This window comes from Macrobrachium rosenbergii, chromosome 54 (genome assembly GCF_040412425.1).
Source record: "Macrobrachium rosenbergii isolate ZJJX-2024 chromosome 54, ASM4041242v1, whole genome shotgun sequence".
NCBI lineage: Eukaryota > Metazoa > Arthropoda > Malacostraca > Decapoda > Palaemonidae > Macrobrachium > Macrobrachium rosenbergii.
In genome coordinates, this window is record NC_089794.1 from 37965698 (window position 1) to 37979253 (window position 13556).

General features: G+C 38.0%; 1 protein-coding gene across 1 annotated transcript in view; it reads left to right on the plus strand.

Annotated features, from left to right (window-relative positions):
• The window catches only part of LOC136834983 (lachesin-like), a 609100-nt gene extending 596496 nt beyond the window's left edge, over positions 1-12604 (plus strand). Inside the window, exons 8-9 of the mRNA XM_067097967.1 lie at positions 8792-9042; positions 10723-12604. Coding sequence (XP_066954068.1) covers positions 8792-9042; positions 10723-10973 — 502 coding nt within the window. The 3' untranslated portion in view covers positions 10974-12604. The remainder of the gene's footprint in view (positions 1-8791; positions 9043-10722) is intronic.
• Positions 12605-13556: the final 952 nt, after the last annotated feature.

Genomic DNA, 13556 nt, shown 5'->3' on the forward strand with positions numbered 1-13556 from the left:
TTTAGTTCAGAATAATCCACTCCCCTTCCCTTCCCCATCTGACCAAGATATTCGCCTCGTAAGCGGGGTAATGTTAGCAATCTCATGGATTATAGTCTGGGTTAAACTCTGATGATCATCAATAATCCAAAATTTCTATTACTGTCCAAAACCAGGTTATTCACTAGGAGTTGAAGGGGGCCCTGTGACAATTACTTTAAGACGCTTGGGTTGGGCGGATATGTCACTAACGTTTTCTACAACTGCATGATATTTCCCATAGTCACTTGTTTTTGGTAGATGAGTCACTGACATTTCCCACAGTCACTTGCTTTTGGTGGATGAGTCACTGACATTTCCCACAGTCACTTTTTTTGGTGGATGAGTCACTGACATTTCCCACGGTCACTTTTTTTTGGTGGGTGAGTCACTGACATTTCAACTGTTTTGATGAGTGACTCACTGATAATAAATGATATTTCCCACAGTCACTTGTTTATTGATGAATGAGTCACTGACATTTCTTACAGCCACTTGTTTTTTGATGAATGAGTCACTGACATTTCTTACAGCCACTTGTTTTTTGATGAATGAGTCACTGACATTTCCCACAACCACTTGTTTTTGGTGGGTAAGTCACTGACATTTCTTACAGCCACTTATTTTGGTGAATGCGTCACTGACATTTCTTACAGCCACTTGTTTTTTGATGAATGAGTCACTGACATTTCTTACAGCCACTTGCTTTTTGATGAATGAGTCACTGACATTTCTTACAGCCACTTGCTTTTTGATGAATGAGTCACTGACATTTCTCACAGTCACTTGTTTTTTGTTGAGTGAGTCACTGATATTTCCCACAGCCAATTGTTTTTTGATGAATGAGTCACTGACCCTTCTTACGGCCACTTGTTTTTTTCATGAATGCATCACTGACATTTCTTACAGCCACTTGTTTTTTGATGAATAAGTCACTGACATTTCTCACAGCCACTTGTGTTTTGATGAGTGAGTCACAGTTATTTCCCACAGCCACTTATTTTTTGATGAATGAGTCACTGACACTTCTTACGGCCACTTGTTTTTATGAATGAGTCACTGACATTTCTTACAGCCACTTGCTTTTGATGAATGAGTCACTGACATTTCTTACAGCCACTTGTTTTTTTATGAGTGAGTCACTGATATTTCTTACAGCCACTTTTTTTTCATGAATGAGTCACTGACACTTCTTACGGCCACTTGTTTCTTGATGAATGCATCACTGACATTTCTTACAGCCACTTGTTTTTTGATGAATGAGTCACTGACATTTCTCACAGCCACTTGTTTTTTGATGAGTGAGTCACTGTTATTTCCCACAGCCACTTGTTTTTTGATGAATGAGTCACTGACACTTCTTACAGCCACTTGCTTTTTGATGAATGAGTCACTGACATTTCTTACAGCCACTTGTTTTTGATGAGTGAGTCACTGACATTTCCCACAGTTTTTATGAATGAGTCACTGACATTTCTTAAGGCTACTTGTTTTTGATAAATGAGTCACTGATATTTCTCACAGCCACTTGTTTTTTAATGAATGAGTCACTGATTTTTCCCACAGCCACTTGCTTTTTGATGAATGAGTCACTGACATTTCTTACAGCCACTTGTTTTTTTATGAGTCACTGATATTTCTCACAGCCACTTGTTTTTTGATGAATGAGTCACTTACATTTCTTACAGCCACTTGTTTTTGATGAATGAGTTACTGATATTTCACACAGCCACTTGTTTTTGATGAATGAGTTACTTACAGTACATTTCTTACAATCACTTGATTTTGGTGGTTGTGTCACTGACATTTCCCAGTCACTTTTTTTGGTGGGTGAGTCACTGACATTTCCCACAGCCACTTGTTTTTTGATGAGCGAGCCACTGACATTTCTTACAGTCATTTGTTTTTGGTGGTTGAGTCACTGACATTTCCCAGTTTGTTTTTGAATTACTGACATTGCCCCACAGTTACGTGTTTTAATAAGAGTCACTGACATTTCTTTGTTTTTGGTGAGTCACTGACATTTCCACAGCCACTTGTTTCTGATGAGTGAGTCACTGACATTTCTTATTCACTTGTTTCCGGTGGGTGAGTCACTGACATTTCTTACAGCCACTTGTTTTTTTATGAATGAGTCACTGATATTTTCCCACAACCACTTGTTTTTGGTGGGTGAATCACTGACATTTCTTACAGCCACTTTTTTTGGTTAATGAGTCACTGACATTTCTTACAGCCACTTGTTTTTTTGATGAATGAGTCACTGACATTTCTTACAGCCACTTGCTTTTTGATGAATGAGCCACTGACATTTCTTAGTCACTTGCTTTTTGATGAATGAGTCACTGACATTTCTTACAGCCACTTGTTTTTTGATGAGTGAGTCACTGATATTTCCCACAGCCACTTGTTTTTTGATGAATGAGTCACTGACCCTTCTTACAGCCACTTGATTTTGATGAATAAGTCACTGACATTTCTCACAGCCACTTGTTTTTTGATGAGTGAGTCACTGTTGTTTCCCACAGCCACTTATTTTTTGATGAATGAGTCACTGACACTTCTTATGGCCACTTGTTTTTTTATGAATGAGTCACTGACATTTCTTTCAGCAACTTGCTTTTTGATGAATGAGTCACTGACATTTCTTACAGCCACTTGTTGTTTTATGAGTGAATCACTGATATTTCTTACAGCCACTTGTTTATTGATGAATGAGTCACTGACACTTCTTACAGCCACTTGTTTCTTGATGAATGCATCACTGACATTTCTTACAGCCACTTTTTTTTTTATGAATGAGTCACTGACATTTCTCACAGCCACTTGTTTTTTGATGAGCGAGTCACTGTTATTTCCCACAGCCACTTGTTTTTTGATGAATGAGTCACTGACACTTCTTACAGCCACTTGTTTTTTGATGAATGAGTCACTGACATTTCTTACAGCCACTTGTTTTTTGATGAGTGAGTCACTGACATTTCCCACACCCACTTGTTTTTTGATGAATGAGTCACTGACATTTCTTACGGCTACTTGTTTTTTGATAAATGAGTCACTGATATTTCTTACAGCCACTTGTTTTTTAATGAATGAGTCACTGATTTTTCCCACAGCCACTTGTTTTTTGATGAATGAGTCACTGACATTTCTTACAGCCACTTGTTTTTTTATGAGTTACTGATATTTCTCACAGCCACTTGTTTTTTGATGAATGAGTCACTTACATTTCTTACAGCCACTTGTTTTTTGATGAATGAGTTACTGATATTTCACACAGCCACTTGTTTTTTGATGAATGAGTCACTTACAGTACATTTCTTACAATCACTTGATTTTGGTGGTTGAGTCACTGACATTTCCCAGTCACATTTTTGGTGAGTGAGTCACTAACATTTCCCACAGCCACTTGTTTTTTGATGAGCGAGCCACTGACATTTCTTACAGTCATTTGTTTTTGGTGGTTGAGTCACTGACATTTCCTAGTCACTTGTTTTTGGTGGGTGAATTACTGACACTGCCCCACAGTTACGTGTTTTTAATAAGAGTCACTGACATTTTGCAGTCACTTGTTTTTGGTGAGTCACTGACATTTCCCACAGCCACTTGTTTCTGATGAGTGAGTCACTGACATTTCTTAGTCACTTGTTTCCGGTGGGTGAGTCACTGACATTTCCCAGTCACTTGTTTTTGGTGGGTGAGTCACTGACATTTCCCACAGGCACTTGTTTTTGATGTGTGAGTCACTGAAATTTCCCACACTTGAAGGGGGCCTGTGACAATTACTTTAAGACGTTTGGGGTGGGTGGATATGTCACTGACGTTTTCTATAACTGCATGTGCTGTTTGGTAATGTCCTTGACATTTCCCACAGTCACTTGTTTTTGATGACTTACTGAGATTTCCTACAGAACTGTTTTCGCTAGTTTGTCACTAATGTTTCCTACAGACTCTTCCTTGTGGTGTGTGTATCACTGAATTTTCCGCAAGATTTCTGGTTTTAGTGGGTACGTTCCGGCGTTTGCTAACAAAAGCAGTTTTAAATGTGAGTGTCACTGAAACTTTGTAAGACAGTGTTTTTGACGGGTTGCTAAGTGTGTTCCCTATGCATCATACAGATTCTTAATTTTGTTACGTTTAACACTTAACGGTGCTAAAGACATTTTCTACTGGTGGGTAGGCCACTAACGTTTCCTACAGACTGCTGTTTTCGCGCTCATTACACTGAAGGTTCCTGAAAACATTTGTTTTTGGCTGGAAGTGTCCAACGGACTGTTGTTTTTTTGGCAGATATGTTACCAGCACTTCCTACGGATATTTGTTTTTGCTGGGTATGTCACTGACGTTCTCTGTAGACATTTACTCTCGCTGGGTATGTAATTGACTTTTCCTATAGATACTTGTTGTTACTGGGTATGACACCAACGTTTCCTATCGACGCTTGTTGTTGCCGAGTCTATCACTAACACTTCCTACTAACACATACTAAAACGCACTAGTTCCTGATGTCACCATTTTCCCAAATTATTCGTTTGGTTTGTCACTGGCGCTTCTAATATACATTTGATTTTTTGTATCTATCACTGAAGTTTCTTAAGAGACTAAGAGACATTTGTTTTTGGGGCTTATAACTGTTGCTTCCTACAGATACTATTTACTGTTCATTATACCTGAAGTTTCTGAAACATTCATTTTTGTTGAGCGTGTCATTGCTATTCCCTGTAGACCTCGTTTTAGCTGCTTGGTTTGTTACTGACGTATTCTACAGAAGCTTGTTTTTGATGTATCACTCAAGTTTTCTAAAATTTGTTTTTGCTGGGTATGTTACTGACGTTTCTGCAGAACGCTTTTGTTTTGCGTATCACCGAAGTTTCTCGGAGGCATTTGTTCATGGTGGCAAGTCACAGACATTTCCTGCAGACACTTCTTTTTCGAGGTATGTCACTGACATTCCTATATTCACTTGTTTTTGGTGCTAGTATTCTGGCTTGTCTTGTAGATATTACTTGCTTAGGGGATATCACCCACGTTTCCTACAGAACCTTAATTTTTTTTTCGGGGTTGAAAGTTTGTGTATCATTGATGTTTCCAAAACCCATTAGTTTCCTCTAGACAACTGTTTTTAGAAGGATATCTTAATAACGCTTTCAAATAGTAGTCTATTAGTGACTGGTAAGTTACTCTAACCTCTGAGAGGAATAAACCTGTGTCACGGTAACTGATGAAAGTTAGTACTACATCAGGAACAAGAGACCTCACACGAGGTAATACCTTCATCATATCATACAACGCCCCTCTATGCAGACGGAGGTACATGCTTTGTATATATGATGAAAATCCATGTATGATGAAAACTAAATTACCCTGCGGCCAATGAAGAATTAGAGGAATTTATTTTTGGTAATAGAAATGCATTTCTCGTTGTAATGTGGTTCGGATTCCACAATAAGCTGTAGGTCCCGTTGCTAGGTAACCAGTTGGTCCTTCCACGTAAAATAAGTCTAATTTTTCGGGCCAGCCCTAGGAGAGCTGTTAATCAGCTCAGCGGTCTGGTTAAACTAAGGTATACTTAACTCCATCAACCTGCATTTAGTTGCTCAATATATGGTGAATGGCCGCGGGTTCTTGTTCTCAAAGGTTGAACAATACTAAACACCACAATCAGAAAGATGGGTTTCATGCAACAAACAACTAATCTCCATCCAGGTCTAACTAATGCAAACCTCTGGGCAGGAATACCTAATGAATGGTTTCTTCCAGTTTCATTCAAATCTATTCGTATGTTGTCGAGATATTTACACAAAGCACACAGACACACACAGAAGAGAAATAATACAACATTGCCGCCCCTCAACTTTGGTAGTGGTGATAATTAGGAAAGATTTACCTTGACCCCATTAGCAACTTCACAGTGATCTAGCTTACAGCATGGATCTGTTAGTGTACATACACTGCTCGGCCTTATAGTCCAGTCTCTCTTTATAGCTGCATTCTGAATGTGAAGAGTTGGTTAAAGTTCTGTATATATATATATATATATATATATATATATATATATATATATATATATAGCATTACCGTGCGGTGGCATCCGCGGTCAAAAACGCTTCGTGTGAACGATTACAGCGTTAAACGAGCGGTGGCCGCCGCGGTTAAAAACGCACTGTGTGAACCTACCCTTCGTCCAGTCTCTCTTCATAGCTGCATTCTGAATGTGAAGGGTTGGTTAAAGTTCTGTTTATGTTGCGGTTTAGGAGATGTGGTGACGATTACCCGTTACTCTACAAACACTTGCATATTAAGTGAACGCTCTGGAGACAGTCAGACTGACAGACATAGGTTGTTGCAGTATAATTCAACCAAATTCGCCCTTTCTGTTAAATGCAGAACTAAGAACTTACCTAATCATACGGTACTGCTGCGATCAACGATCTATATGAATATGCAATATAAACAGATTCTTGTGACTATGCAGCCATTAATAGGAATATGAAGAAATCCAACTTGTACACACAGATTCCTGGGATTACGAAGATTCCTTGGCAACAACTAAATATTCATGGTAATTAAGCCGTTTCCAAAGATTCACAGAGTGCCCAAGAAATCTAAACCATATGAAAAGATTCCTCGATGACAAAAGAATCCTACCAATTGCAAAGAATCTAAAAGTGCCAAAGGTATGTTAGCGATATGAAATGAAGTTAAACAATAAGCACATTCCAAGTGTCCAGGGAATACTGGCGGCATTTAAAAATTCTAACCAGTATGCAAAGAGTCCTAGGATTATTCACGGAATCTAAACTAGATGCGAAGATTTTGAGAGTGCTTAAAGATAACAGATTCTAAACAATAATCAACGATTCCGAGAATGTTCAAAGAACCTAGCAATAAGCAAATATTCTAATCAATACCCAAAGATTACTGACAATATTCAAATGTTCCACGAACATGGCGAATGAAAAAACGGATATTTTTTTGATAAATCTCTTGAATGTAATATATATATATATATATATATATATATATATATATATATATATATATATATATGTGTGTGTGTGTGTGTGTGTGTGTGTGTGTGTGTGTGTGTGTTTATGTATGTATGTATCTTACTTAACTCTACATCATTCATTCCTGCGAGGTTATTAAGATCCCTTTATTTCTCATATCATTACACATAATAATGATAATACTAATTTTGGTTAAATAATTTAAAACCGTTTCCACCTCAACAAACGAAATTCCCAACAGAAATAACTCCATACTACAACTTTAGAAGCAACAGCCCCATAAATAGCAAAATCTGGTAACTCAGCCAACAGCTATGTTAGGCAACCTTGTCACGAATTTTAACATAATCCCCTCAAACGTAAAAGAAATAAAAAAAGACAAATGAAACTAGGTTCTGCGTACACCCATTCAATTATCGAAAACAACGGCGTACTCTAATTAACCACCTTATATTATTACGCGGCATTACGGTACAGAAATCCGCCTGTAATTCGGGCATAAATAGTCTGATTACCAGATACTTCCATACTTCCAATTACGTATTACTTTCATGACACGTCGTTAGACCGCATATTTCAACTGCAACGGGCTATCACCAACCTCATGCATTTAACAGCCCTCCAAAATGAGAGGGACTAATTAATATATGGCATTTCCACACTCCACGCTGCTTCCATCCGCTTTAATTTCCCAGCGCCCGATAAATCTACGGGATCAAACGCCGCATTTGGATCTATTATTTATTTATTTTGTTTTTTTTTAATGTCCGCCGCCCAAAACGTTTTGCGGGATGAAGCGCAACCAAGACTTTAATATGCATTTAGAATGCGGGTCCGGATACAACGAGACAGGAGAAAATATTCGCGTAATAACATTCAACTCGTTTTATTCCCTCGCCCTGATTAGTCCGATAAATCTACGCGTGTGATTCATATTTGTAACGTCCTCTTTCCCAACCTGAAATTTCAGTACAATGTAAAAGATTTAAGTGTACGCTCAACATGCGTGCGTTGCTTTACACCGAGAAATAAGTACAAATGTACTATAAAGCTACAAATATCTCTTCTCAATTCTGAACTGGCTAAAACAAGTAATGCAAGAAACCCATATATTTTAAGTGCAAGTATCTGGTTTCCATCTAACAATTTACGGGGCCATTCGCCCGTTCTGGCTTTATCATTAAATTTCCGCTGTCTAAAAACAGTGTTCAGGGTCCACAGCGCCAGCAATACTCATTTAATTCAAAAGACTTTAATAGTGGCGTTTGGTGTACAGGTATAATCTGTTGCCCTCAACCAATATTCTAAGAAATCTACGAGACTTGGCGTCCCAATTTATTCAGTATTTTTTCTGACATGTGAATTTGGTGCTTAACTCCATAATTTAAATGGCATGTTATTTCATTTTCCATTAAAATTCTAAATGTCCAAACTTCAAAAAAGTCCATTCACTTGATAAACTAGCTTTCATAGGAGAGATAGTCACCATTTTTTTAAATAAAAGGAAATTGGGCCTCCAACTCTAAATTAATAACTTTCATATCGAATTTATATATCAGTTAAGAATAATATATTAGATGTTTATGGTAACTTTCACTGATATCTAACGGATATGACAACTCACATGGGTCAAATTTTGCAATGGTCTTAATGCAGATTCCATCAGTCCAAACGAAGTTTGATACATACGAGTAGAAACTAGATCTCTCCCAAAATATTTAAACATGTATGTGACACACACGTATCGCTATTTATTCCATCAGGCCGAAATACAAGGTGAGAGAGAAAACCCACTCGTACCACACAAACATGACCCTGATCATCCGTGACCTGAAGAAGGAGGACATAGGAACCTACACCTGCGTCGCCCGCAACTCGATCAGCACGGCGGAGGAGCAGATCAGGACCTACGAGATAAAACTGCCCACTCCTAGTAGACCCACCACGGAGTCCGGACCCCGGGGGGGTGGGGATACCTTTGCCAAAGCCCTCGACCACGGGGCGCAGTCTTCAGGTGAGTTCTGCTAATAAACTTTTTTGTGAAGGTAAGTTATAACATTAAGAAGTCTTTTGAGTTAACACCTCTGCCACACCATCAGTTTAGAATTTCTATAGTCTTGACACTGGAGGAAGGGCCCAGTCATCAAGTGAACGTGACCTCGATCACCTGGCGCTGTCCCCAGGAGAACAGGGCAGAGAACAGGGCACAGTCCTCAGGTGAACAGGGCCTCAATCAACGGACACAGTCCTCAGGTGAACTCTTTCAATTAAACTATTTTATGAAGGTATGTTGGAGTATTGTTAGAACACTTCTCCCACATCCGTGAAGTTTTATAGCCTGAAACCGTTAGAGGATATGACTGGTCTGCCAAGACCCTTTGCCACTAGTGGCCACCCTCAGGTGAGGTCTATTAATTAAGCTGTTTACCCAGGCATGTAAGCGTATCAAGAGGCCCTTTTGTTCTAACATCTCTGCTGTGCCATCGTTTTAAGGTTTTCTATAATTTTCTACATTTTCACAAATAGGTCATCCTTAATTCTGCTCTCTCCATTTATCCATACCAAGTGGTTTTACAATTCAGTGACTACATTCATTTCCAGACAGCTTTTATTAGTAAAGATTTCTAACATTATAGACACTTTTAGAGGTAGACCATGAAACAAAAGATGGCAGTAGTAGCATTATTTACTGCAGTAATTCATCTGATGGTAAAGTGATGTACCTCTGCTGGCTAATGATTCTTCCATTTCCTGACAAAACCTGAAACTTGTTCTTCAGTATGAGTGATAAATCAATGTCCTCCATAAGTTTATTTAGTGTTACTTTACTGTTGTAAATACTAAAATTAAAACAATCCCATACAAAAGACCATTTACAACATCCAATTACATCTGAATTATCACTTCCAGGTAAGCGCAAGACGTAGGTCAATGGCAAAAATATTAAATTAAACTTTAATCTATACTTCCAAGTCCCGACAAGCGACAGGTATACAATTTAAAAATCCAGTTACCTTAAATCTATACTTCCAAGCCCGGAAAAGACACAGGTAGACGACAGCAATATCCAGCTAAACATTAACTATCCTTCCAAGCTTGCACAATTAACTTTTATGTATTCCTCTAGGTCTGCACAGGATGTGGGTAGAGAAAGAGCAATATTCAACTAAACTTGATCGACCAATGATAGGTCTGCACAGGATGTGGGTAGAGAAAGAGCAATATTCAACTAAACTTGATCGACCAATGATAGGTCTGCACAGGATGTGGGTAGAGAAAGAGCAATATTCAACTAAACTTGATCGACCAATGATAGGTCTGCACAGGATGTGGGTAGAGAAAGAGCAATATTCAACTAAACTTGATCGACCAATGATAGGTCTGCACAGGATGTGGGTAGAGAAAGAGCAATATTCAACTAAACTTGATCGACCAATGATAGGTCTGCACAAAACCCAATAAGGAAGAGATTAAAATTTACTTCAACCTTAATCTATACTCCCAGGTCTGTGCAAGACGCAGATAGGAGACAGAAATGTTTGATTAAACCGTAATTTATATTTTCAGGTCTGCACAAGACCTAGAAAAGAAGAGAATCAAATTTAATTCACCCTTAATCTATATTTCTCAGGTCTGTAAAGACCCAGAAAATTAAAGAGCAATATTTAACTCAGTCTTAATCATTTAATTCCAGGTCTGCACAAGACGCAGGTGGACGAGAGCTACACGTTTGAAAGCCCCGTCGACACCTCACACAACCCTTACCTGAAGGGCAAACGGAAGGACTTCCAGTACAACCTGGAGGGTTCCGGAACCCCGCACCAGAATCCTCATCGGCCGAACGAAGTTTCGGGCGGAACCTCGAACCTCCTCAGGACTCTCTCCTCCTCCTGCTCCTCCTCCTCTGTCCTTCCTCTTGTGCTTCTCTTTGCTCATGTGTTTTGAACGGGGGCGCCTCGCCAAGACAGTGGCGACGTCTAGAACTGTAGTATTTTTTTTTTTTCCTAAAATATTAATATTGATATCATCAGGCTGGATATACACACGGAATTCTTCCCGGGGAATCCTTTCGCTTTTTCAAAACAGTCTACGAATGTAATTTGTTTCTTCCAAAAGTAAATAATTAATTGCTTTTTATCGCACTTTACAAAGATGACAAGCAATGTTGTACCTTTTCATTTCTTCAAAAATAAAAAAGAAAGAAAATACCTTCACCGATCATCGTATCAACGTGGTTCACTGAGCGAGCACCTGTGAAATATCCGGGGGCGAATTCGTGTGTACCGCTAGCCTGGTCTGTGTCGGTAAACACGTCGTTAGAGGGTTTGATTCCGTTCTTGATCTTAGCCAGTGTCCATTAGAGCTCATGAGGAGAGGAGGAGTCGAACTCTTAATAATGCCGCTACTCTGCCGACGCTTCTTTTTTCCCGATGCGCTTTTTGAATCGTTTATATCATCATCAATCTCTTCGTGTGGATGAAGCCAGCTCACTCGTTGTTCCTCGACAGAAGCTTTTGGGTCGCCTCTCCCCGAGGCAGGGAGAGGTCTTCTGTGACGTCCAGAGACATACACAGGATCACTCTATGAAACAGCCGATGACAGTTGTCGACAAGAACTTCCGATGATGACCAGAACTAGAAAGGCCTCTCGAACTGAAGTGCGTCTTGTGAAAGAAGCTTCTATAAGGAACTTGGTGTGAAAAGAACGATTCCAAATAACAATAAACGTTTCGCGGTTCCGGGGGTCTTCTTTTGTCAGTGTTCTCCTTCCCCGCGGCTGTAAGCACTGGACGTGACAGAAGGCATCTCAGAGCACCCCATGGCTATGAACTTATCAATGCGAAATAGCAGACACTGAGCCAATTTCTTCTCAATACCTCAATGCCGTGAAAGTGTTTGGAAGTCAGAGCGCGTTCCATGACTCGTCAATGTCGAATTTACTTGCCGAACTGAAGGGTTTAAATTTCTATTCATCAATTTCAAGACGATTGCAAAATTTCTTGTAAGCTTCCTTTCTAATAAATTTTCTACACAACGAAAGGAGAGTAGGATATGCTTAATTTGTGTACGTGCAATCTATGCACCTCTTTTTAATAAGGACAGTAGAATATATCTAATTTGTGTATGCACCCCTTTTTAATGACAAAAAAATTCACAAATATGATAAAATTATAACGAAAACTTTAGTTAAAATAAAAGCGACCAAGCATTCCTGTTAAACATTTTTTTCACTACACTGGACTTTCTACAATTCCATACGAAAAAGACAGCTAAATAAAAGTTTTATACTCTTACTTAAACAGAAACATTTAGAGTGCAGATGATTACTGTCAATGTATCTGTCAAAACAGTCAAGGATTATTTGCCTGTGCGTGTTCTAACTGATCACTACTTATTGAATTTGCCACAATCTCTGAGGTCAAATGTTACTGTTAATGACTGTTTCATACAATTTCATACATTTTCATATCACTAAAATTTCACCAGATTTTTAAAATTTTTCTTCTCTCTATCAATATATGCTTGAGGTGTAATTAAGACAAAGAAATGTATTCTCTCTTTCTCTCTCTCGCTCTCTCTCTCTCTCTCTCTCTCTCTCTCTACATAAACACACATACACACACACACACACACACACACATATATATATATATATATATATATATATATATATATATATATATATATATATATATATATATATATATATATATATATATATATAATCTACTTTATTTTGAAGCCTCATAATAAGCACTTCACGTCCTTCCTCTGATTTCATATGAACATTTCCATACATTAAAAAAAATAGATGAAATAAATAAATAAATAAATAAAAATGCAAACAAGGAAACCCAAGTACGGCAAATAAATTCGCGAAGATATCGAACGAGAAACAGAACATAAACAATGAAGGGTTCTGACATATGTCATGGCATCTTTTATTTGTAAAAAAAAAAAATAAATAAATACAAAAAAAATCCTTAGAAAAAAAAAATCACTTTTGTGTTGTTAGTTCCGCCGTTCGACGCTAGAGAGTAGTGTGAAGTAAATAAAAAAATTAATAAATTATTATAAAACTGCGCTTTTACTGTTCGTCAGTGATTATTGAATGTAAATATTAAATTTGCCACAATAGAAAAATAAAAATTATATATATATATGATATATATACGATGTAAGGTGTAAGACTTATATAAAGAGCTGGTTTATGTAGAAATTGATAAAAAGGACAAAAACTATATATCGAGAACATTCTCCTGAACACTGTTGAAAAGAGTACAGAGTGATGTTACGAGTTGAATATTTATACAATTTATTATGAAGTGTGGTGATGTTGATGGTGATGATAATGACTTCAATGAGAAGAATTTTATTATAACTATAAGCTGGATGATGCTACAATATATCCTGTATTAGTTTACTGCAAATACATCCTGTACAACGTTATTTTGGTTATGTTTTATGTGTTACTTCAGTTATACCCTGTAAAATGTTAACTTTCAACCATGTGCTAACGCCAATGGGA